This window comes from Myotis lucifugus, unplaced genomic scaffold, assembly GCF_000147115.1.
Source record: "Myotis lucifugus unplaced genomic scaffold, Myoluc2.0 scaffold_136, whole genome shotgun sequence".
Taxonomy (NCBI): Eukaryota; Metazoa; Chordata; class Mammalia; order Chiroptera; family Vespertilionidae; genus Myotis; species Myotis lucifugus.
In genome coordinates, this window is record NW_005871184.1 from 2429115 (window position 1) to 2452014 (window position 22900).

Here is a 22900-nt window from a genome sequence, read left to right on the forward strand (position 1 = left end):
GGTGCATAACTGAAGACCTACTCTGCAAGTTACTCTTCAATTATGGGAACACATGCTCTATGCAAAACCTTAGTAGTAGTCAAGGAAACCTTTAGTTTTCTAAAATTTCTTTTTAGAGGAAGGTTTCAATTTCTTCCTCTTCCTGTTCTGTCTTCCCTCATCTATAGAATTTCTTTTTCTCCATCATTGTTTTACTCTTCTTCTTCAAAAAAAAAAAAATTTCCCAAAGGATTCAAGGTGCTTCAGAAATTTAGGTTTCTAAACTACACAAATTTGGATGATTTTTGAGAGTGCATCAAGTTTTATGGGAGTTGCAAGGACACACATGAGGTAGTCCATTCAGAGCACCAGGATGTCCTGAATATCACTCTTAATTATACTTTCCTCACAACTTGTAAAGACCTCCCCCAATCATGTGGCTTGAAGAGTCCGTGAAGGTTCTCTGGTATTTGTTTTTATTATATCTTTTGCCCATATTTTAAAAGTTATAGCATGTTCACAAATTGATTTAATTAAAACATGAAAAAGTCCAATAACTTTGGAAACAGAGCATCAATATAATCTTAGACCAATGAAAACTATGTTAATGAAAACCTCTTGTTTTCCATTCTAATTTAGCAAACTTCAGTATTTGAAGAGATTTTAACTGTAACAATATTTGTTGCAATTTTAAAGGATTTTTTCTTCTAGCCTTAAAGTCCACAGTTGAATTGAAACTATGGACAGATTATTAGACCCATCAATAGGTCACAATCTACTATCCCAGTGCCTCTAAGCCTTTTCCTATAAACTACAGTGCCTGCTTTCGTCGTGATATTTTGCAAACTAGGATGTTTTCTTTGTAAAAAGGAGGAGCTATACTTGATTCTAAGCTTTCCTCAGATTCCTGTATCCGGTGATTCTGTTTCTACATTTCAACAAAGGGAAGCACTGATTATACACAATTCTGGCAAGTATCCCAGAGGGGCTGAATATTATGTCAAAAGTCATACAATATATTAGTAGCAAGGCTGGGATTTTAACTCACAATTTCATTACAATATATATTTTATCACTGAGATACTTTCATTAACATTTCCCTTAGTTAACCTATTTCATTCCACTTTTTTATGTGCTGTGGATCATGGTGACTGATATTTCTTTTTATATTGTAAGGAATGTTTACATAAGAGTCTGACATTTAACACCATCTATTCTGCCACACACTACTGCATTTATTTGGAATAACAAAATACTTGACCAACGTTAAGTAACGTTAGTAAATTTTATTATTATATATCATATGATAGCATGTCTGAATTAATTGTCTATTTCTTAAATTTGGTCTTATCTTGTTTTACTTACTGCTGAATGATTTTCTAATTTTATGGATTTTCAATGTTTTTCCTTAAAGAGACTAAGTTTTGTTTTTACTATTTTAGATCCCAGAATTAGAGTAATTGATGTGTAAATTTATTTCTGGTAGTTTGATAAAATTGTATTTCCATGTATTAAAATGCTTCCACAATAGTGTGTTTGCTAGAGTAATAAAACTTCATAGAGATGTGTTGTAATTAAGCAAGCTTCCTTAAAATTGTCTTCATAAAGCATACATTAGAATATTTATCTAACGACATACTAGTATACACTTCCTACAATTTATGCTGCACCATGACAATGAAATTCAATACACTCAGTCCAAAAATAATCATCTGAACATGTAAAGAATCATTTTCTTTAGAGAACTATAATTAGTAACTAAAAAGGTAAAAAAAAAAGTTTGAATATTATGAGATGTACTCTAATAGAAACATGATTGATTTTAAGCACTTAAGACAGAACATTTACTTATGTTACATTAAGCCTATTTAAGACTTTTAAATATTGATAAACTTAATGCACTATCTTTGCATTAATCTTTCTGGTCTTTGGGCATATATAGTAAAGTTGTTACAGCCTTATGCACATACAAACTAAGTTATCTTGAAATTATTTTCTACTTATATTGAAACTAGAGGCCCTAACTGCCCTCCTGCTGGATTGGTTGCCCCTTACTGCCCCCCTCTGCTGGCCTGGTCACCCCCAACTGCCGCCCCCTGCCAGCCTGGTTGCCCCCAATTGCCCCCCTCCACCAGCCTGATCATTCCTAACTGCCCCCCCCCCCCCCCCGCAGCCTGGTTGCCCCTTACTGCCCCCTGCTGGCCTGGTCACCGCACGCAGCCTGCTGTTCAGTCGTTACTGTTACTGTGACAGCATCCCGGACAATTGGCATATTCCTCGATTATTAGTATAGATAGCCACCATTTTTTATATGTATCAGATACTGTTAGTCTATATGTAAAATGCAATAAAAGTGTAATTTCTTGTTCATCAATAAGAAAAATGAGTCATAGAAAAATTTAGTAAATTTCCCATAGTTATGCAACTAGCAAGATACAGAGTTAAAATTCCAACACTTCAAATTCCAGTTTGTGCTCTTGATCTATACTGAACTGCCTTGAATGAGCATTAATGTTATTTTTAGTTTAGGATACTTGTTTACCAGCAAACAAAAATTATTAAAAGAATATTTTAAAATAAATTTGTTATTTCCAGGGGTTTTGTCATTAGACACTCCATCATTTAAATATTGGTTTCAAAATTATTTGGGGGGTGACTTCATTTGGACTTTCTGGCCTATATTTTTCTCATATATGAAATGTAGGTAACATAGACTTTGAAGTTATTTGAAAATTAAATGCCATAGTAAATATAAAGTACTAATCATACTACTTGTCACAGAGTAAGGTCTTAATACAAGGTAGCTATCACCTCAGATTGGTCTTCCAGATTTCCCGTAAACAACATAGCAGGATTTGGGAGTATCTTCTTCTATTTTATCTTATTAAACATTTATAATATATTAGTTTAAAATAAATAACCCTCATAGAATAGTATTTTCTTAAATACCATCACTAGACTAAAAATCAACTAAGATAACATAGTTTATTAATTACTTAGAACATGCTCTTTAGTGGGATCCAGACTGTCTAAATGGGTTGAATTAATCTTTGAAATAACAACAGGATTTTGCATGGCTTGCTTAAGAATGCTTCTCTCTGAAAAGTCAAAAGAATCTCAGTCTAGGTTGATTTGCTCACTGGCTATCAATTTAAATATTGCCACCCTAATCACTGTTACCATTCTTCCAAAATGTGTCATATTTCCTTCCTCAAAGTAATTATCCTCCTAAAGGGATGGAGGTAGGACCATATACACCGGTCTCCTGACATTAATTACAGAAAGGGGCCAGATGCACCTGCACTACCATTACTGCTGGAAAACCACATTTCCATTTCTATTAAATTTCTCTATTTTATAGTTCCATTATAATAACTGACTCCTGAGTTTGTCCTCATTGGTTCCATAGCTAAGAGAAACACTGGGCAATGTGTGGATAAATGCCTATTTAACAAAAATTACTATTTATATATAGTAAATTATTATTTACCATCTTCATTGCCCATTGAAGGAATATAATCCTTAGGAGGGTTGATATGAAGTTATAAACTGAGGAAGTTATGTGTCATAGGCATTTATTATGTGTGCCTGCTCAGCATTAACATCCATTTCCACTTTTCTAGTAATAATGTCACACTTTTTTGGTGGGGGTATGTGTGTAGTGGAGGGCATTCGTTTTCAGGCTCTGCGTTTCGTGTGGCGATAGTCTCACACAAGATTGGGAATGAAGCTGTCAATGTTTAATCTCACCAAACAAAATGCTTTATCATAAGAAGAGTATGAACTTGGATCCAATATGGTAAGATCTAATTCTCAGATGTATATTAAAACTGAAAGGAGTTTTAGGGATAAAATAGGCAAGTTGAGGGAGTTTTAGGAATGAGGAGGGTCCATGGGGGAGGAATACATAGATGGAAACTTGAAGACGCCAGGGTCTTATCTTACTTGTACAGAGGACAGAGCAATGCCACAGGCAGATGGAAACATTTCTGGCCTGAGCAATTCAAACAGCCATAAACCAAGGACAGACAGGGGTATCTCTGGCCTGAGCTATTAAAGTGACCATAGTTAGACCAAAAGTAGCCCTGACCTGAGTAGCTGGGAGAGCTATGAGATGAGGCTTTCTCTGCCAGCACAACTGGGAGAAAACCACAAGATAAATCAAAAGTGACTCCACCCTAAACAGATACGATGACCAGATGAGGAAAAGTGTGGAGGTGGGGGTCCTGGGAGCTGATTACAGGGCTAAGGTCCCACGGCAGAAAAATAGGGTCTCCAGCCTATTTAATGTCTGAAGACAAAGAAAGCAGCGACCACCCTTCTTAGGGGCCCCTCTATTCATCCAGGAGGGACAGAGTCTTAGGATTAGGAACTTGGCACCTTTCTTAGGCGGCCACTCTGTGCCAAGAGGGACAGAATTTTAGGCTTAGAATTTAGAATTAAGGTTTTAGAGGTAGTATTTGTTTGCAATAAAGTTTCTGTACTTTTCACTTACCACCCTTTGTCTGTGGCTTCATTCTTCGAATCCATCTGGACAAGGATCCAGGAAAGAAATCACCCTGCTCATAAATCAACCCAAATCAAGCTATTTGGGGAAGATACAATGTCCTATTTTTATTAAAATTTCTAAGTTTTTCAGGTATAAGTCTGGCACTGTCAAAATCCAGCTGGCTGCTGTAAGAAAATTGTGTCTGAGAATTCAGTGAACATGGAAAAATCAGAGGCAAGAGATATAGACATATTTTAGCCAACATCCTTTGAGCTCCTGGATCAAGTCACACCTACCATTGGATATTCGGGTAATATGAGACAACCAATTCCCTTCTTAAGTTTTAAGCACAGTTTCTAGTTCATTTGCAACATAAAGAGATCCAACTAATACAGAAATATATTGGAAAAATGAGGTGTTGCAGATGATTCATTAAGCTAAGGATTGGGAGAATGAAAAGAGACTATTGCTAAAAGCTGAAGAACCTTGACTTGAGAAGAACTATGACTTTGCTTTCTACCCATGGAATTGTAAGACTATAACAGATAAAAAAACATCTGCCAAATAAATGAAGAGCTGAGATTGTTAAAGCACTAATATAATTCTCTCTGATTTTCTTTCATTTCTTCACTCTCTTTGTAGTCTTTGACAGAAGTAGCTATCTAGAAAAAAATGATCTAATGAGTGTATTTCTAAATGAAATGTCTAAATAGTCTGAAATTAGTTATGTATTATTCATCATTATATTGTCTCCCTCTGCAATTTTGATGAGAAAACACATCATTTCTTTCCTTTTCCTGATGACTCTGCTGCTTGCGGGTGTTTATAAGAGAAATTGAGAGGTTAAAAAAAGTTTGATGCAGAACTTTCAAGGATGCTTTATCTAAAAGTACAATCTGATGCAAGAGCACAGGCTTTGAAACTACATGGGGACCTGTGTCCCACTCACAGCTTACTCCAAATTTGTCTATACAATTTTACATAACTTACTTGCTGTCTCTGAATTCTAGTTCTAATACCTATAAAATGGGAATGAACAATACAAATGTATATTAAATTTCTGGCATATAAGGATCAAAAAAATTGAGTTCTTGTTACTGTTGCTATTATGATCTACATTGTAGGGCATCTAAAGACCAGTAAGGCTTAATTCATCATGCCCTTGACAAATTTATTTTGTAGTTGCAAGGAAAAGACAGAACAATTACAATATAATTGAGGTTGTCACACAAGAGGTGCACAATGCTCAAGGGAGGGAGTAAATGCCCTTGAGGAATGTAGATTCTAGTTGCAAGGAGAAGACAGAGCAATTATCGTACAACTGAGGTTTTCATACAAGAAGGGCACAATGCTTAGAAGAGGAAGTACTCATCTCTGGTTATAAGAATAAAGACAGACTTTCTGAGAGGTAGTGTTTTAATAGGCCTTGGACAAAGGGTAGACAGGCAGATAGGGGAATGAAGCAGAGAATAAATCATAAATGAAAAAAAATACTACAATCTAGGCTGACCATCTTGGTCTGACTGGAGTTTAGAAAAGTTTGTGTTGTAGCTGCAACCAGGAGACAAGAGCCAGGCCTAGGTGAGCCTTGAGTGTCTGTACGTGATTTAGCAGGCACAGAGCTTCTGAAGGTGTTTTTTTCAAAGAACACATACACATTCACCCTCTTTTTCAGGAAGATGACTCTGCCAACTATAGAAAGAATTGAAAGACAAAGCTGAAAGCCAAGATGGAACTCAGTGTTGAGTTTTGTCACTGATAGGAAACAGGTAATAAGGAATTGGAGGTGATAAAATGTAACTAGTTAACAGATAAGGGTGTGTGACTTAGTTATGATGATTTTCAGGAACTGGTAGAATGTGAGGATGCGCATCAGAAAGTGATAGTTTCTAACAAAATAATATTCAATGTCTCAGTACACCAACTTAGACATTGTAAATAGTATTTCAGTAAATGAGGGCAGAGTTGAAACTATAGTTGGACCCTGTTCACTTACACATGTTAACTGCTCTCCCAGCCAAGCAGCCCTTGTTCTCACAATATATTGTACACTGCTTCCTTGTCAAGCAGGAGGAGATAACTCCAGGGTCACAAGGACAAGTTATGGTTTATTGTGCAGAAGGAATGCCTTTAAGAAAGTTGCGACCATCTACTCATGCCTAAAAGTCTGGTTGCACGAGGTGTTATCTGAGACAGAACAAACACACAGTTTCTCCCTCAGTTCCCTGAAACACCCCTCCCCTACTCATTAGCTACATAAAACTCCCTACTTTTGCCTTTTGGGGAAGACAAATTTCAGAGATCTTGCTCTCCACTCCTCTTGTTTTGGCCAAATCAAATAAACCTTTCTCTGTATCCCAGCTGGTATTTCAGTGTATGGTTTTAACTGCACATTAGGCACATGAACCTGAATTTGGAATTTTGCACAACAAAACTTCATAAAGTTTCCCTCCCTCACTGCAGGAAATAGCACTTGCGTATGCAAATACCACAAATCTTAATTCAATTAAAAACTCAACAATTATTTTCTGAAAGGCCTATAACGTTGAAAAGCTTTTGGATTGAACTACATAAATGACTTGAAAAACACAATAGTGCCAAGACCAGAGATTAATTTTTATTTGCCAGACTGTTATTTTATAATTCCCAATTTTCTAGGGACTTATGTCACCCTAAAAGCTAGCATTTACCACTATCATCAACATAATTGTAACACAGGGGAGTTCAGGGGGTTGCAATTCTCTTCATAACAGTAGTACCAATTTACTAAACCAGTAGGAGTGCTGGATTTAAGTGTTGTGCTTGGTAGAAAATTTGGAACAATTGGTTTGGCTCTGTACAGACCTTATGGGAGTCTTAGATGATTTTGAGTGTCCCGATTAAGCACTTCCAAAGAGAGCTGCCATTCTTCTGCCAACTGCTCCACTGAGAGATTTGCTTTTTCTGTGTCATATAATTTATTAACAAGGGGATTAAATTGGGTTCTGAATCACCTCTGTAAGAAACATGGACTCAGGTAGGGCATAAACCTCATTTATAAAAATATTTAAAAACTGACAATAACGCCTATGGAACAATGCTATGATTTTACCAACTATAACTACATTCCTTAAAAAAAATAAACTTTTAAATACAAAAAAATATAATGTCCCTCTATTTGCAATTATAATTCTCATTTCTGAGAAAGATAAGTACATTTTAAAAGCACAAAGAGACAATTTTTAATCTAAAATTTAAAATAGAAAAGCAAAGGGAGACTTGATAAAATGTACTCTCATGCAAAGAACTACCAATTTATCGCCATATGGGAACTCTATGTGTGTGCATGCATGCACACATATGCATTCATGTGTGCGTGTATCAATAGACATAATACACATGCTTGTCTCATACATAAATAGTTAAGTTGAAAAGGTCAAGCTTTGCAATATGTTTCTAGAAAATAGATTTTATCCAGGCAAATATATTCGTCATTTTACATATTTTACATGCTGTAAGACTGGTTATGAACATAAAACCATTTTTTTTTACTTTTTTTTTTCAGAGAGGGCTTTCTCTGCATGTTTTCTCTGGCATATTCTTAGAAACAATTGAAGTACAAAACTATAGGTAGCAACAGCATTTCAATATATAACACAGTAGAGTTGAAATCATCACTCCAGCTCTTTTTAAAATCTCATTGCTATTGGTAGTTCCTCCTAATTCTTCCATCAGTTTCTGTTTGGGGTTTTTCACACTGTTTCTAAAGAAAATTTTCCTCGTGTGTGTCTTGAATTGTAGGTTCGTGGGCTAACGGATGAGATGTATTTATGACCACATTGTTTTTAGCTCTTAGGGCATAGGCTTCCTTGGACTGTGCTCTTTTTTGGCAGAACTGGAGGTGAAAAGCCTCTTCAAAGCCACGGCGAAAATTCTCATTGAAGAAACCATAAATGATGGGGTTGATGCTGCTATTGCAAAAGGCCAGCCAATGTGCAAAAGGGTAGATGTAGATGTTGATGACCTGTAGTTCATTTGGAGACAGCTCAGCGTAGTCTGAGAGCATCATCAGAGTCCACAAGGGCAGCCAGGAGATAATAAAAAGTAGGGCCACAATCAGGAGCATCTTAATGACCTTCTGCTTCTTCTTGGACACCACGTGCCACTGCTTCTTGTTCTGCTTGCCTGTGTGAGGCACTGTCACCTTGAAGAGTGAAATTCCAATCCTTCCATACATGATGACAATGAGGGACAGGGGAGCCAGGTAGATATTAGCAAACAGCACAGTGGTGTAGATCTTCCTCATTTCCTTATTTGGCCAGTCTTCCCGGCACCAGTAGACAGGCATGGTTTTATTCTCAGAGTTGAGTTTCACTCGGTAATATTTTTCTTCTTGTACATGTAACATTATTGCAGATGGGGAAATAATGGCAATGGCCAGGACCCAGATGATCGCAATAATGACGACTGCTGTCTTGATAGAGAGCTTTGGTTTAAAAGGGTAGACAACACTCCGGAACCTGTAATTAAAAGCAAATATCAGTTGAGGCAGTGCCTTATAACTTCTAACTTGTGAATTAAATTTATTTAAGCAACCCCACATTCTTCTCAAAAACATAGAAAGTTACCATTAGTAGCAGAAAGGCATGCATTTTCTCTAATTGATATGAGATACATTTCAATTGAAAATATAAATAAGTGGAGTATATAAGACACTATTATTAGTAAAAGTAATAGTGGTAACTATTATGTATTGAATATGAATATGTAATACTCTCTTCCATTCTTTTCCATTGATTTGCATGAATTATCTCTGTTAAGCGTCATCATTTAAAACGGGAAAACAGGCCTAGGAAAGGTAAAGATATTGTCCATAATTACACACAATTGTTACACAAGTAGTTTACCTCCAAAGCCCATATTCTTAAACTCTTCTTCTTCATGCCCTTCTGTGGCCCTCTCCCATGTTAACTGTGTGCTTGGCCATGTAACTTTCCTTGGCCAATGGGACATGGGCAAGCACTTGTGTATTGGGGCTTGTCCTTTTGGAATGCTTCCTCTTGAAAGCCAGCTACTAGGTTATAAAGAAGCTTGAATTAGATGAGAGACTGTGTGGAGAGAGACCCTGGGCCATGAGAGGCTGGTCACCCAGAACGATCCAGCCCCAGTTTAGTTCCCAGGATAACGCTGCAGCAGGACTGATTTCAGCTACAGCACACTGAGCAGAACCACAAGGGGCAATCAACCAAGCCGCAGAATCATGGGTAATACTAAAGAATTATTGTTTTAAGCCACTATGTGTTTTGGTGGTTTGCTTCACAGCTACGAGAGTCGAGTTTCTATTATAAATTCTGATTACGCACCTTTCCAAAGGTCTATGTCCTCTGGTGAACATAGAAATTCAGCATCAGTATGTAGACTGAGTCTGATTCATTTTACCGTTATTTTGTTCTTGTGATTCTTCATGTTACTATTAGTGATACTCATTATGTTAATTATAAAATAATCATACCATTATGCAATTGTATAACATTTTATAGTTTTCAAGTTACTATCACCTATTTAATCTTCTTTTATTTTTGTGTTGACTCTATACAACTTAAATGTTATGAAAAATTATTACTTTCCAGATCTACACTTAAGAAAACTTTAGAGCTTTTTCATGGTTCAGCAGCAACTCAAATTAATTTATCTGCCATAACTTCAAGTAATGAGTAGTCAGCTTGAGCTTTGACTGCTCTGTTGTCCTTTAGAACTACTTCATCACATGCATAAAGTCTTCTGTCTTAACTTCCAAGCTTTCTTCTAGTCTTCTGATCAGTGAACCCTCCCATTTACTCACCATTAAATTACCGGTAACTTTATAGGCACAATTCTAGATATTTTGCTCTTTTTGTAAACCAACTATGAGACAGTTGGTTTAATAAATAAAATAAATATTTTATTTATTTGTTCATTCAACAAATATATGCATCAGAAAGGCAAAGATGAATAATAATAAAAAAATGCTCCCTGCCAGGAAATAGTCAATGAAAATACTGTGTACTTTTTCTCATCATGCTAGAATTTGAACTTGGCCAGTGCATTAGTCAGGGTTCTCCAGGGAAACAGAACCAACAGGATGTATAGATATATTGAAAGATGTTTCTTATAAGAAATTGACTCATGTAATCATGTAATTGAAAAGTCCCGAGATCTGTAGTTGGCAAAATGGAGATCCAGGAGAGCCAATGGTGTAGTTCCAGATCAAGTCTAAAGGCCGGGAAGCAGATGAGCCACTGATGTAAGTGCCAGTCTGAAAGACAGCAGGCTCAAGACCCCAGAAGAATTGACATTTCATTTTCAGTCTGAAGGCAGGAAAAGACTAATGTCCCAGGTCAAAAATAAGGCAGAAGTTTACTTGTAGGAAATTCTCTTACTTGTAGGAAGGTCAGTCTTTTTGTTCTATTCATATCTTCAACTGATTAAATAAGGGCCAGCCACTACATGGAGGGCAATCTTCTTTGCTCCATCGGTTTACCCTATTCTTTTGATTCAATGTCATAAAGAATACCTGCAGTTCAAAACACTGGTCATAAGGATGCTCAATAAACTTAGATGAACTCAGTGAGAACATTAACAAAGAGATAGGAAGCATAAAAATGGAGATAGAAAACATAAAAAAGAGCCAGTCAGAAATGAAGAATACCATAGCTGAAATAATGAATATATTAGAGGAAATCAACAGTAGATTAGATGAAATAGAAAACATAATCAACAATTTGGTAGACAAGGTAGTGGGAGAAACCTAATAAAAACAGCAGAAAAAAACGAATCAAATAAGTGAGATAATTTAAGAAACTTCAGGAACAACATCAAGCATAACAATATTCACATCATAGGGGTATAGGAAGAAGAGAGAGCAAGGGATTGAAAACTTATTTGAAGAAATAATGACTGAAAACTTTCCTATCCTACACAAGTCCAGAAAGCGCAGAGAGTTTCAAACAAAATGAATCCAAAGAGGCCCACAGCAAGACACATCATAATTAAAATGTCAAAGGTTAAAGACAAAGAGAGATTCTTAAAAGCAGCAAGATAAAAGCAGTTATTTAACTACAAGGGAGCTCTCTTAAGACTGTGAGCTGATTTCTTAACAGACACTTTGCAGGCCAGAAGGGATTGGCATGAAATATTCAAAATGATAAAAAGCAAGGACCTACAAACAAGACTTCTCTTCCCAGCAAGGCTAACATTTAGAATCAAAGGAGAGATAAAAAGCTTTGAAGACAAGAAAAAGCTACAGGAGTTCAGCACAGCCAAACCAGTGTTACAAGAAATTTTAAAGGCCCTGCTTTAAGAAGAAGGAAGATTAAAAATATGAAAACTAGCCCTAACCGGTTTGGCTCAGTGGCTAGAGCATCAGCTTATGGACTGAAGAGTCCCAGGTTTGATTCCGGTCAAAGGCATGTACCTTGGTTGAGGGCACATCCCCAGAGGGGGTGTGAAGAGGCAGCTGATGGATGTTTCTAACTCTCTATCCCTCTCCCTCTCTGTAAAAAAAATCAATAAAAAATATTTTTAAAAAATATGAAAAATAAAATAGCAATTACTAGATACCTATACTTACTTTAAATGTAAATGGATTAAATGTTCTAATAAAAAACATAGGGTGCCCGAGTGGATAAGAAAACAAGACTCAGACATATGCCACCTATGAGAGATCTGCTAGATTGAAAGACACATACAGACTGAAAGTAAAAGAATTGAAAAGATATTTTATACAAATGGAAATGAATAAAAGCTGGTGTAGCAATACTTATATCAGACAAAATAAACTTTAAAGTAAGGACAATAACAAGAGACAGAGAAGGATACGTCACAATGAGAAAGGGATCAATCCAATAAGAGGATATAACCCATGTAAATATCAATGCACACAATGCAGGAGCACTTAAGCATATAAAACAAATATTGATAGACAAAAAGGGAGAGATTGACAGTAATAGTAGAAGACTTTGACACCCCATTGACATCAATTGATAGATCATTCAGACAGCCAATAAGGGAAGAGTGGCCTTAAATGACACATTAGGTTTCATGGATTTAATTGATATTTTTAGACCATTTTACCCCAAAGAAGCAGAATATACATTTTTTCAAGCACACATGAAACATTTTCCAGGATAGACAACATGTTAGGTTACAAAACAAGTCTCAACAAGTTTAAAAAGATTGAAATCATATCAAGCATCTTCTTCAATCACAATGGTGTGAAACTATATATATCGACTAGAGGCCTGGTGCATGCAATTTGTAAATGAGGGTGTGTGTGTCCCTCAGCCCAGCCTGCATCCTCTCCAATCCAGGACTGCTGGCTCCCAACCACTAGCCTGCATGCCTGATTGCCCCTAATTGCTTCTGTCTGCCAGCCTGATCACCCCCTAACCACTCCCCTGCCAGCCTGATCGACGCCTAAATGTTCCTCTGCCGGCCTGATTGCCCCTAACTGCCCTCCCCTGCAGGCCTGGGTCCCCCCAACTTCCCTCCCCTGCCGGCCATCTTGTGGTGGCCATTTTGTGTCCACATGGGGGCAGCTATCTTGTGTATTGGAGCGATGGCCAATTTGCATATTACTCTTTTATTAGATAGGTTTACAAGAAAACCTGAAAAACACACAAACACATGGAGACTAAATAACATGCTACTGAACAATGAACAACAGGATCAAGGAAAAAAAATCAAAAGATACCTTGAGACAAATAAAATGAAAACACATGACTCAATCTATAGTACACTGCAAACGCAGTTCTAATAGGGAAATTCATAGCAATATAGGCCTACCTAAAGAAACAAAAAAAAGCTTCAATAAATACTTTATCTGTACACCTAAAGAAAGTAGGAAAGGAACAAACAAAGCTCAAAGTGAGTAGAAGAAATAAAATAAATATCAGAGCAGAAATAATCAAAACAGAGCCTAAAAGAAAATAATATAAAAGAGCAATAAGCCCTTGTTGATGTTGCTTAGTGGTTAGAGCACCGGCCTGCACACCAAAGGTTCATGAGCTCAATTCCCGGTCAAAGGCACATACCTGGGTTGTGGGTTCGCTCCCACACATGGTCAAGCATGTGTAAGAGGCAACCAGCTGATGTGTCCCTCTGACATCAATGCTTCCCTCTCTCTCTCTCTCTCTCTCTCTCGCTCTCTCTCTCTGTCTCTCTCTCTCTCTCTCTCTCTCTCCCCCCCCCTCTCTCTTTCTCTCTCCACCCTCCCTTCCACTCTCTCTGAAAAGCAATGAAAAGAATATCCTCATGTGGGGGGGGGGGGGGGAATAGATCAATAAAACCAAGAGCTGATTTATTAAATTAAAAAAATTAAGATAAATACAATTAATAAATCTTTAGCCAGACTCATCCAGAAAAAAGAATATGCAATAATAATAATAATAATAATAATAATAATCTAGTCTGATAGTAACAGGACATAGTATATTTGGAAACTTAATGTAAAAATATATCTTTGGTATAATGTGGTTAGTATATGTTTGCATTTATTTTCTCTACCTGTAAACCAAATAAACTAGATCTACATGATAAGTTCTAGAAATAGATTAAAACATTGTAAATAATGATGGAAACAATAGATTAATATTAAAAATAGAATCTATCAAGTTTTTTATGTCAATAATTATACTACATTTTATGTTTTTTGATCTCTATGTGTGTGTGTATGTGTGTGTTCTCTTTATATACATATTCTATGTCTGTCTCACATATATACATAACCCAATTTAATAGATTATACAGTTCTCCAGCTAGGTGAATTAGTTGCAGACATGCCCATTTTTCTGGATTCAGGTTGTGGTGTTGACTTACCTATCCACTGCTATTGCAACCAGTGTAAAGACTGAAGCTGCAACAGATATTCCCTGAACCAAACCACTGATTTTGCACATTGTGCTTCCAAATGGCCATCCTGAAAGGAAAAGGAACACTTTAGTCTTTGAAAAAACATCACTTTTTACAATTTCACTGAAAATATAAACAGAAAGGCATTAAATCAAGACTGATGTAACTTTTCTAAATGGTATCCATGGAACAATCAATGTTTCCCATTATTTTCATTAGTATCTTCAGAGCTCTGTGTTTTTTTGTGGGTTGTTTTTTTTTTTCAGCATACTAACAATATCAAAACATTCTAGGCACAGTAACAGTGCTTTCTAGTAACATATCAAATCCCCACAATAGGCTTTTGAAAGCTTTATTATTCTCACTAGAGGCCCAGTGCACAAAAATTTGTGCACTCTGGGGAGTCCCTCAGCCCGGCCTGTGCCCATTCACAGTCCAGGACCCCTTGGGGGATGTCCACCTGTCGACTTAGGCCCACTCCCTGGGGGATCAGGCCTAAGCTTGCAGTCAGACATCCTTCTGGCAGCCAAGGAGCTCTCAGGGGATGTCCGACTAAAGGCTTAGGGCCCCAAGGGATCGGGTCTAAACCGATAGTTAGACATTCTTAGTGCTGCCACAGAGGTGGGAGAGGCTCCTGCCACCACCACTGCGCTGGCCAGCCATGAGCCAGCTTCTGGCTGAGTGGCACTCCCCATCTGGAAGTGCACTGACCACCAGGGGGCAGCTCCTGCATTGAGCATCTGCCCCCTGGTGGCCAGTGCGCACATAGAAACCAGTCATTCTGCCATTCACTCAATGTGCATATTAGCCTTTTATTATTATTATATAGGATGTCCCCTTTTATTATTATTATATAGGATGTCCCTATTTCCCCCCTTTTGCCCCCTCTACCCAGCTCTTGCCCCCCACTTCTCTCTGGCCATCACCTTACTGTTGTCTGTGTCCATGGGTTGTGCATATATTTTCTTTGGCTAATCCCTTCTTTAAATTCACTTCTTTAAATTTTTATTTTCAGATAAGTGCTTATAACTGCACTATTATACTATTATATACTTTCTATTATATCATTTAGAATTAAGATATTTTTTAATTGAACCCTTGTAAATTTTTGCACAATTTAATAAATTATGCTAGAAGCAATTAGATTTTTCATGTAATGCAGATACATGTCAATTAATATTTTATTAATTTTTAATTTTTTAATATTTTAATTTGAAATAATCTCATACATGTAAAAAACTATAAAATACTACAGCATATTATATACCCTTCACCCAATTTCTTAGGTGTTAATAATTTAAACATAACCATTATACAACTAACAAAATTTGGAATATATTTTTCTTATAATCTCTTTAATGTTACTTAATCCATTTACTTTGTTTTTGTTCATCTTCACCCAAGGATATTTTTCCATTGAATTTTAGAGAGAGTGAAGGGAAAGGGAGAGACACATTGATTGGTTGCCTCCTGCACATGTTCTGATAGGGAATGGGGATCAAGCCAGCAACTGAGGTACATGCCCTTGACTGGAATCAAACCTGGGACCCTTCAGTCCATGGGCTAATGCTCTATTCACTGAGCAAAACAGGCTGCAGCTTAATTTATTTACTTTTAATCTATATGTGTCTTTATATTTAAAGTGGGTTTTGTTTTTGATTCACCCTCATAATCTGTCTTTTAATTGGTGCATTTATGCCACTGACTTTCAGAGTGCTTACTCATAGAGTTACTACCATATCAGGCGGCTTCTGGGGCTTCTGGGGCCGGCCTGCGGCCCAGGATCGGATCTGATCACCGGCGGCAGGCAGGCGGCTTCTGGGGTCGCACACGGGGGCCTGGATGGTGGCTTGTGCTGGCAGCTCACGCTGTCCCGTCCTGCCTGCAGTATGCAAATTAGCCACCATCTTTGTTGGTGGTTAATTTGCATATCACGCTGATTAACCAATGGGAGGCGTAGGAAGGTACGGTCAATTACCATGTTTGTCTATTATTAGATAGGATGATATAGACTAAATAATAAGCACATATGTATCACATGCCTTGCCACACAGCTAGTTAGCATTATATTAAGGATTTCAACCCTAGCAGTATGGTTCCAGAGTCCAGATAATCATCTTTTATATAAAAATGCCCTTTAAATGAATAAAAAAGGGAGAAATTCGTTTTCTAAGTTGCAAATGTACCCTATAAATTACAGGAAAAATAAATTTTTATTTATATATAATGTAATAAGACATATTACCACAGAGGTACTTTGTTATGTGATAAATGTTTATGCCATCCCCAATTATATACTTAAGCCTTAAACCCCAATGTGATGGTATTTGGAGATTCAGCCTTTTACAAGTAATTAGATTTATTTTTCCATTTTATTTATTTATTTTCCATTTTTTAATTAAATGTATTGGGGTGGCATTGGGGTGACATTGGTTAATATGATCATACATGTTTCAGGTTTGGGTTTCTATTAGATTTTGATGAGGCCATGAGGGTTTTCCCACATGATGGGATTTATAAGAGGAAGAAAGAAAGAACTCTCTGCATGTGCATGCTGTGAGGAAAGGCCCTGTGAACACACAGCAAGAGGGTGGCTAACTATAAACCAGGAAAAGTACTGTCACCAAGAACCTGACAATGCTGGCACCCTGATCTTGAATTTCAACCCTCCAGAATGGTGAGAAAATAAATTTCTGCTGGTGGAGCCCCATCTATGGTATTTTATAGCAGCCAGAGCTGACTAAGATGTCCTTTCAGAATTAAGAGCACTCTGCATGGACAAAAGTAGTCTATTTAAATTCCTTCTTAAGTGAATCTCAGTTACCAGATGTTTATAAAATAAAATAGTAAAATTATTATAGCAGTTTGATATTCTAAACACCCATCTGCTATTATAGGGATGTATTTATTCTTCCACTAGCAAATATTCTAGTTTCCCAAAAGATGAATTCTACATATTACTCAACTTTTGAAAACTTATCTCTTAAAAATATCCTATAATTTATTTTAAAAGATATTCTTACCTAATTAAAAATATTACCATTGACTTAAAATAATCCACATATATCTTAAAAAAACACTTGTCATTCATCCAGACCATTTGCAATAAGAGCTTGAGTGACTCTACTGAGTAAACCAAAAGAAAGCATGTCTTCCCAGTTCTAAAATTTGGTTGTTTGTTTTAGTATTATTTTTTAATAAAAATGCAAAAGAGAGTGTGTACAGCCATTGGTTGAAAATTAAAGAGTAAGCAAACAACTTATCTCATCTCTCTTCCCAACTCCACTGAAATGATAGCACTAGGACAGGGGTGGGCAACCCCTAGCACACATGCCAAACATGGCACGCCAGTAACTTTTGCTGGCACGCGAAACCCTCTCTTATAATCTTCCATTTACAATTTTTGTGAACATTTGAATGGCTTAAATGTCAAATTACAAGGAGCTGGCAAGACACTTGATGTTATGTTTGGTTACATAAAGGCTTTTGAAAAGAAACTGGAAGCCTTTAAGAGGGATGTGGATGGTGAGAGATTTAGATATTTCCCAAACCTCAAGAGGCACATCAAAGACCTCCCAAAAGATGACAGAACAGACTGCAAAAGCCTTCAAAAGCTGTTTTTAAACATCATCAAGTCAACTACTGAGCAGTTCTTCTCAAGATTTGCGAAATTCAGAGAACTGGAAGAGACAGCTAAATTCATGAGGTTTCCAGACAGCATGAAACTGGAGGAATTAACTTACAAATGTTTTTATGGATAGACATGGCTGACTTTGAAATGCAGTTGATTGAATTTCAGAGTAGCTCAATTTGGAAGCAGGAATTTATTGACTTTAGAGTTGACTTGGAAAACACTGAAAAAAAGTGATTAGAGACAGGAGTACCAGAGAGAAGTGTCGAAAATGAACTATTGAGGACTTGGAATGCCATTCCAGAAATTTTTTTCTGTTTAAAAAACTTTGCAACAGCGGTACTCTCCATGTTTTCATCCACATATGCTTGTGAATCTTTGTTCTCAGTGATGAATTTTGTTAAGTCTCATAATAGGAATAGCCTGATGGATGACAGTAGTAGCTCGTGCATATCTCTGAAGGTCACAAAATATAAACCTGATGTAAAATCTCTGTCATCAGCGATGCAGCAGCAAAAGTCCCACTGATAATATCAAACGGAGTCATAAAGTTTTCTGTCGGACTATCAGTGTACATGTATACATTAAAAAATAAATGTATTTTTCATCATCATATACTATGTTTTTGTCGCTCGAATGAATTTTATTATTTCTTCAAGGTTCTTCACATATGTACACCTTAAGAGATACCAAGTAGGCGTAACATGTTCTCAAAATATTAGGGTTGGCACGCAGAAGAATTTTGAGTCAGAGATTTTGCTGGTTTTGGCACGCACTCACAAAAAGGTTGCCCACCCCTGCACTAGGACAAAAAGAACATAATCCATAGAAACTGAGATGGCAGATACTACTGAAAGTAAAGTTGGGCAAACAACATGATTGGCTGAATTATGTATAAATGGCCTTTTCTCAGGTGGGAAGAAGAATGGTGGTTACTCACTATGGAGGTAGAAGCACAGTGGTTCTAGACTGTGAATCACTAGGTGCAGGTGGAATGGGTGTCCCAATGATGCAAATTAAATGAAAGTAAACACTTTGAATGCAATACTGTTGGCCCATTCAGTGTGGAATGCAATGGTCAGTCAGCCTTGTATACTATGGCAGTAGATCAGATCATTTCCTTCTGGGAAAATGATCTTTCCAAGAACAGTGACATGAAGATTTTACAGTTGTGGGTTTCCCAATGAATGGCCCAGACTAATGAAGCTGAGGGTAGTCCAACCTGAATCCTCATACATGCAGAAGTTCAAGGCAGCACTATAGTGCCTTGTTCTGAAACACAAGCAGCTAAGTGGCAGTTGACATTAGGGAAACATCAAGTATAAAAAGAGTCTAAAACAAACAGGAAAAGGGAGACTTAGGAAAAAACCTAAGGCAGACAGATGAAGAAAAAATAAACAAACACAAATTATTATTAATAACCTTAAAGATATAACGCATTTTATCCATGAAACATATACATGAGGGTGTAAGAAACACAGAATATAGAAGTAGATCAAAGATTTTAAAATATGATAACAGAAATGAAGAACTCAAAGTCTGGAAGAGAAAGTTAAAATATCTTTGAAAAGTAGAACAATAAGGAGCAGAAAATGGAAGAAAAAAGATCTCAAATATCTGATTAATTGGAGTTGAAGAAAGTAAAACAATAAAGATTTCTACAAGAAAATTCTCCAGGATATAAGAGAATTTTTTTGGCTTAAAATGACATAATTTGTGTCCACCACAATAAATGAAAAATAAAGTAAAAGACACTCCAAGGCATAACTGCCTGAAATTCAGAACACTGAAGTAAAAAGAAGCCCCTAGAACTTTCAGGAAGAACAACATACAAATCATGAGCATAAGAATCAAGAGTCAACCAGCATTGGATTTTTCAGCAGTAATATCAGGTTTGGGAATAAAAATAGAGCAGTCTCTTTAAATATTTTGAGGGGGAAAAATATCCAACATAGAATACTTTATATAGCATAACTTGTCACGTATGAGGGCAGAATAAAGATATATGCAGATCTACAAGATTTTAAACATTTTAATGTCAATTCACCCTCTCTCTGGAAGATAACAGAAATAAAAGGAGAACAAAGAAATGGCATCTAGACATCAGAGGATCGGGAGAGGTAAAGAGATTGTTAGGGTGTCAGTGAAGGGACATTTCGGAGCAGGAGCTGAGCTCCCTGCCTGGAGGGCACTGTGCTTTAACAGGAACAAAACATCGAAGGGTATTTGGAGGGTATTTCCAGGAAGAAAAAGGAAAAAAAAGATGCAATTTACAGGTTATGTACCATGTTTGAAAGTACTGACAAGAAATCAACAATCCTGGATGTGTATTTGAAGATACATTACTACCAGGTACACACCCCAAATTAAACAAATCAAAATATGATGCCCTTGTTAAACCCAGGAAAATAAAAATCATCTTATAAGAGAAAAATTGCTATCATAGCACTCCTCTTGGCTCATCAGGGGTAAGATATATATAATAACAGGAATGTATAATATGAATAGTGATTCATTCAAAAACTATGATCTATATTATAAAAGGCCAGTGGCCATAACACCATAACGACCAAATGACTGGTCACCAGGAGGTGCACTGATGGGTCTTGCCGCGCGGTGGGTCTGGGTCTAGTGCGATTTCGTATAATTATATTGAGAGAGTAAGAGTAGGAAAGAGTGTGAACATATATTAGTGTGAATGTACACTTTGTGGTTTTGTATATATACTCGTATGTGTGATTGTATTTATACAGAATTTCAGCCACTCTTATTGCTCCCTGCTTCACACTCAACAGCATCTGACATGCAGTTTCTATGGATTTATGTTCTTTTGCTCTAATGCTGTCATTTCAGGGGAGTCTGGTAAGGACAACTATCTCTTCTGGTAGAAGAGGATTATGAAAGTAAATTACATCTGTACAGTCTGGAGACAACACATTATAATGAAAACATGTTAGTTAGAAATATAATAGTCATTACCAAAAATAAAGTCAAAATTTCTGAATGTGGCTGCCTCCTAGGAATGCAAATCAGAGGTAAGGAAAGGTAATGTATATGGAAAATTTAATTATAAATATTTACAGAGGGAATATTGAGAGCATTTGTTATTTGTGACTAGGCTTCTTGAGAACAATAATGCTCACTTTTATCCATATTTTTTGTCTAGCACAGTACTTTGAAGTTGAACATCCTTGATAAATAGCATTAATTAATGATAAACATCACAAAGACACAGAATCTATGAAGAAGAGGTGTTCTGATCTCCCACTCCAGAGAAAGGAAGAAAATAGGTGAATTCTATAGAGAAACCTCTTATTCTTCAGTAAATTGATATTGAATGTTATGAAAAGATAAGAACTAGAATATGGCTCATGCTGCTCTCAATTTTTTTGATATGTTGCTATTATTTCAGTTTTTTTATATATTAGGAATATGAATATCTTGAGTACAATTCATTAATTAGTAACAAATATTTGTTAAGCAGGTACTATGTATCAAAACTCTACTGGGAGCTGGAGATATACTGTTCTTATACTTCCAGAATATATAATGTAGTAAAAAAAGGTAGTAAAGCAGGCCCAGAAATAATATAGGGTAGTACCTATTACTTACTTATTTTGCACATGTAAATTACCACTTATAAAACGTCTACATTTTGAGAAATCATTGGGACTGCTGCTCCATCTTACATCAAAAATTGTTGGAAATCTCCCTAGCTAACCACAGAGGATTTAACTATATATTTATATTAGGTTAAAGAGGATGCATTAATTAAAACCAGCCTGACCAGTCCCTTGAACTTTAAAGTTCATAATATTCTCAATAATATTTCTACCATATTATGTGTGCTCTGAATTGTATTAAGCAAATTCAAAGTCTTCGGTAAGATGTGCTAGATCTCACTCTCTGGTGACCTTCAGTGAACACTGTAAGGTGAAGGGATTAAGATGTACAAATTGGCAGTTACAAAATAGTACAGCATAGGGAATATAGCCAGTAACATAGTAATCACTATGCATGATGTAGAGTGGGTACTAGACTTACTGGGGGGATCACCTTGTAAGTTATATAAATGTGAATGAATGGATTACCGAGCCATGGCTGCAGGGAGATGGGACATTTTCTCATATCATCAGTGCACTGCACACAAGTCAACATACCTGCTATAATGTTGTCCAGAAGCGTGATAGGCATACAGAATATGCCAACTAGCAAATCGCTTATGGCCAGGTTCAAGATGAAGAAATTAGTGACTGTGTGCATATGTTTGTTCCTCATTACAATGAAGCAGACCACTGTATTTCCCACCATGCACAGGAAGAAGATCAGAAAGTAGGAAATAAAGAAGACCGCTGCCACTTGAGCATGATGAAGAAAGTAGTTCACGTAGGTGATATTGATGTCTGAGTACAGATTAGGCTTTGTGTCGTTGACACTCAAAATATAATGCCAGTTTTCTGAAAAGTTTGACTCCCACTTCTCACTCATGATGGACCTGAACAAAGGAGAGACAGAAAAGAAAAAACATAATTAGAGTTTAAGAGAGACACTTTTAAATGATATAAAAATTTGGAGGCTTTCTATAATAATCCATAAGTTTTGCATGAAATTGAGCTATAAATAAGGCATTCAAAGTATTAAGATTTTAACCAAGACCATTTTAAAAGTCCGCTTTGTGCCATAAGTAACACATTATTCCATTTTTATTTCCTTAATACACTCTATATTTCACTTCTTTATCATACCTTCCATACATTTAACAGTTTCGAGTGAAACTTTGGAAGGGAAACCTTCTAAAATTCTCCTTACTCCTGCCTCCAAATACCATAGCCTGCCCAAACCTACTCATTCTTTTACAACTAACTTATATGTCTCTAGCTTTCCTGATAATTTGAACAAGATAAAGTGTGTACATTTTCAAAACTCCCACTGAA

The 22900-nt window shown here is 36.5% G+C and overlaps 1 protein-coding gene across 1 annotated transcript; it reads right to left on the reverse strand.

The window, feature by feature from the left end:
* Positions 1-8139: 8139 nt before the first annotated feature.
* Positions 8140-22454, reverse strand: NPFFR2 (neuropeptide FF receptor 2). The gene is made up of 3 exons (XM_023758662.1): positions 22127-22454; positions 14303-14402; positions 8140-8967 (listed from the first exon to the last, which is right to left on the reverse strand). The coding sequence occupies exons 1-3, from the start codon at positions 22452-22454 to the stop codon at positions 8211-8213; spliced, it is 1185 nt and encodes a 394-aa protein (XP_023614430.1). The 3' UTR covers positions 8140-8210.
* Between the last annotated feature and the right edge of the window lie 446 nt (positions 22455-22900).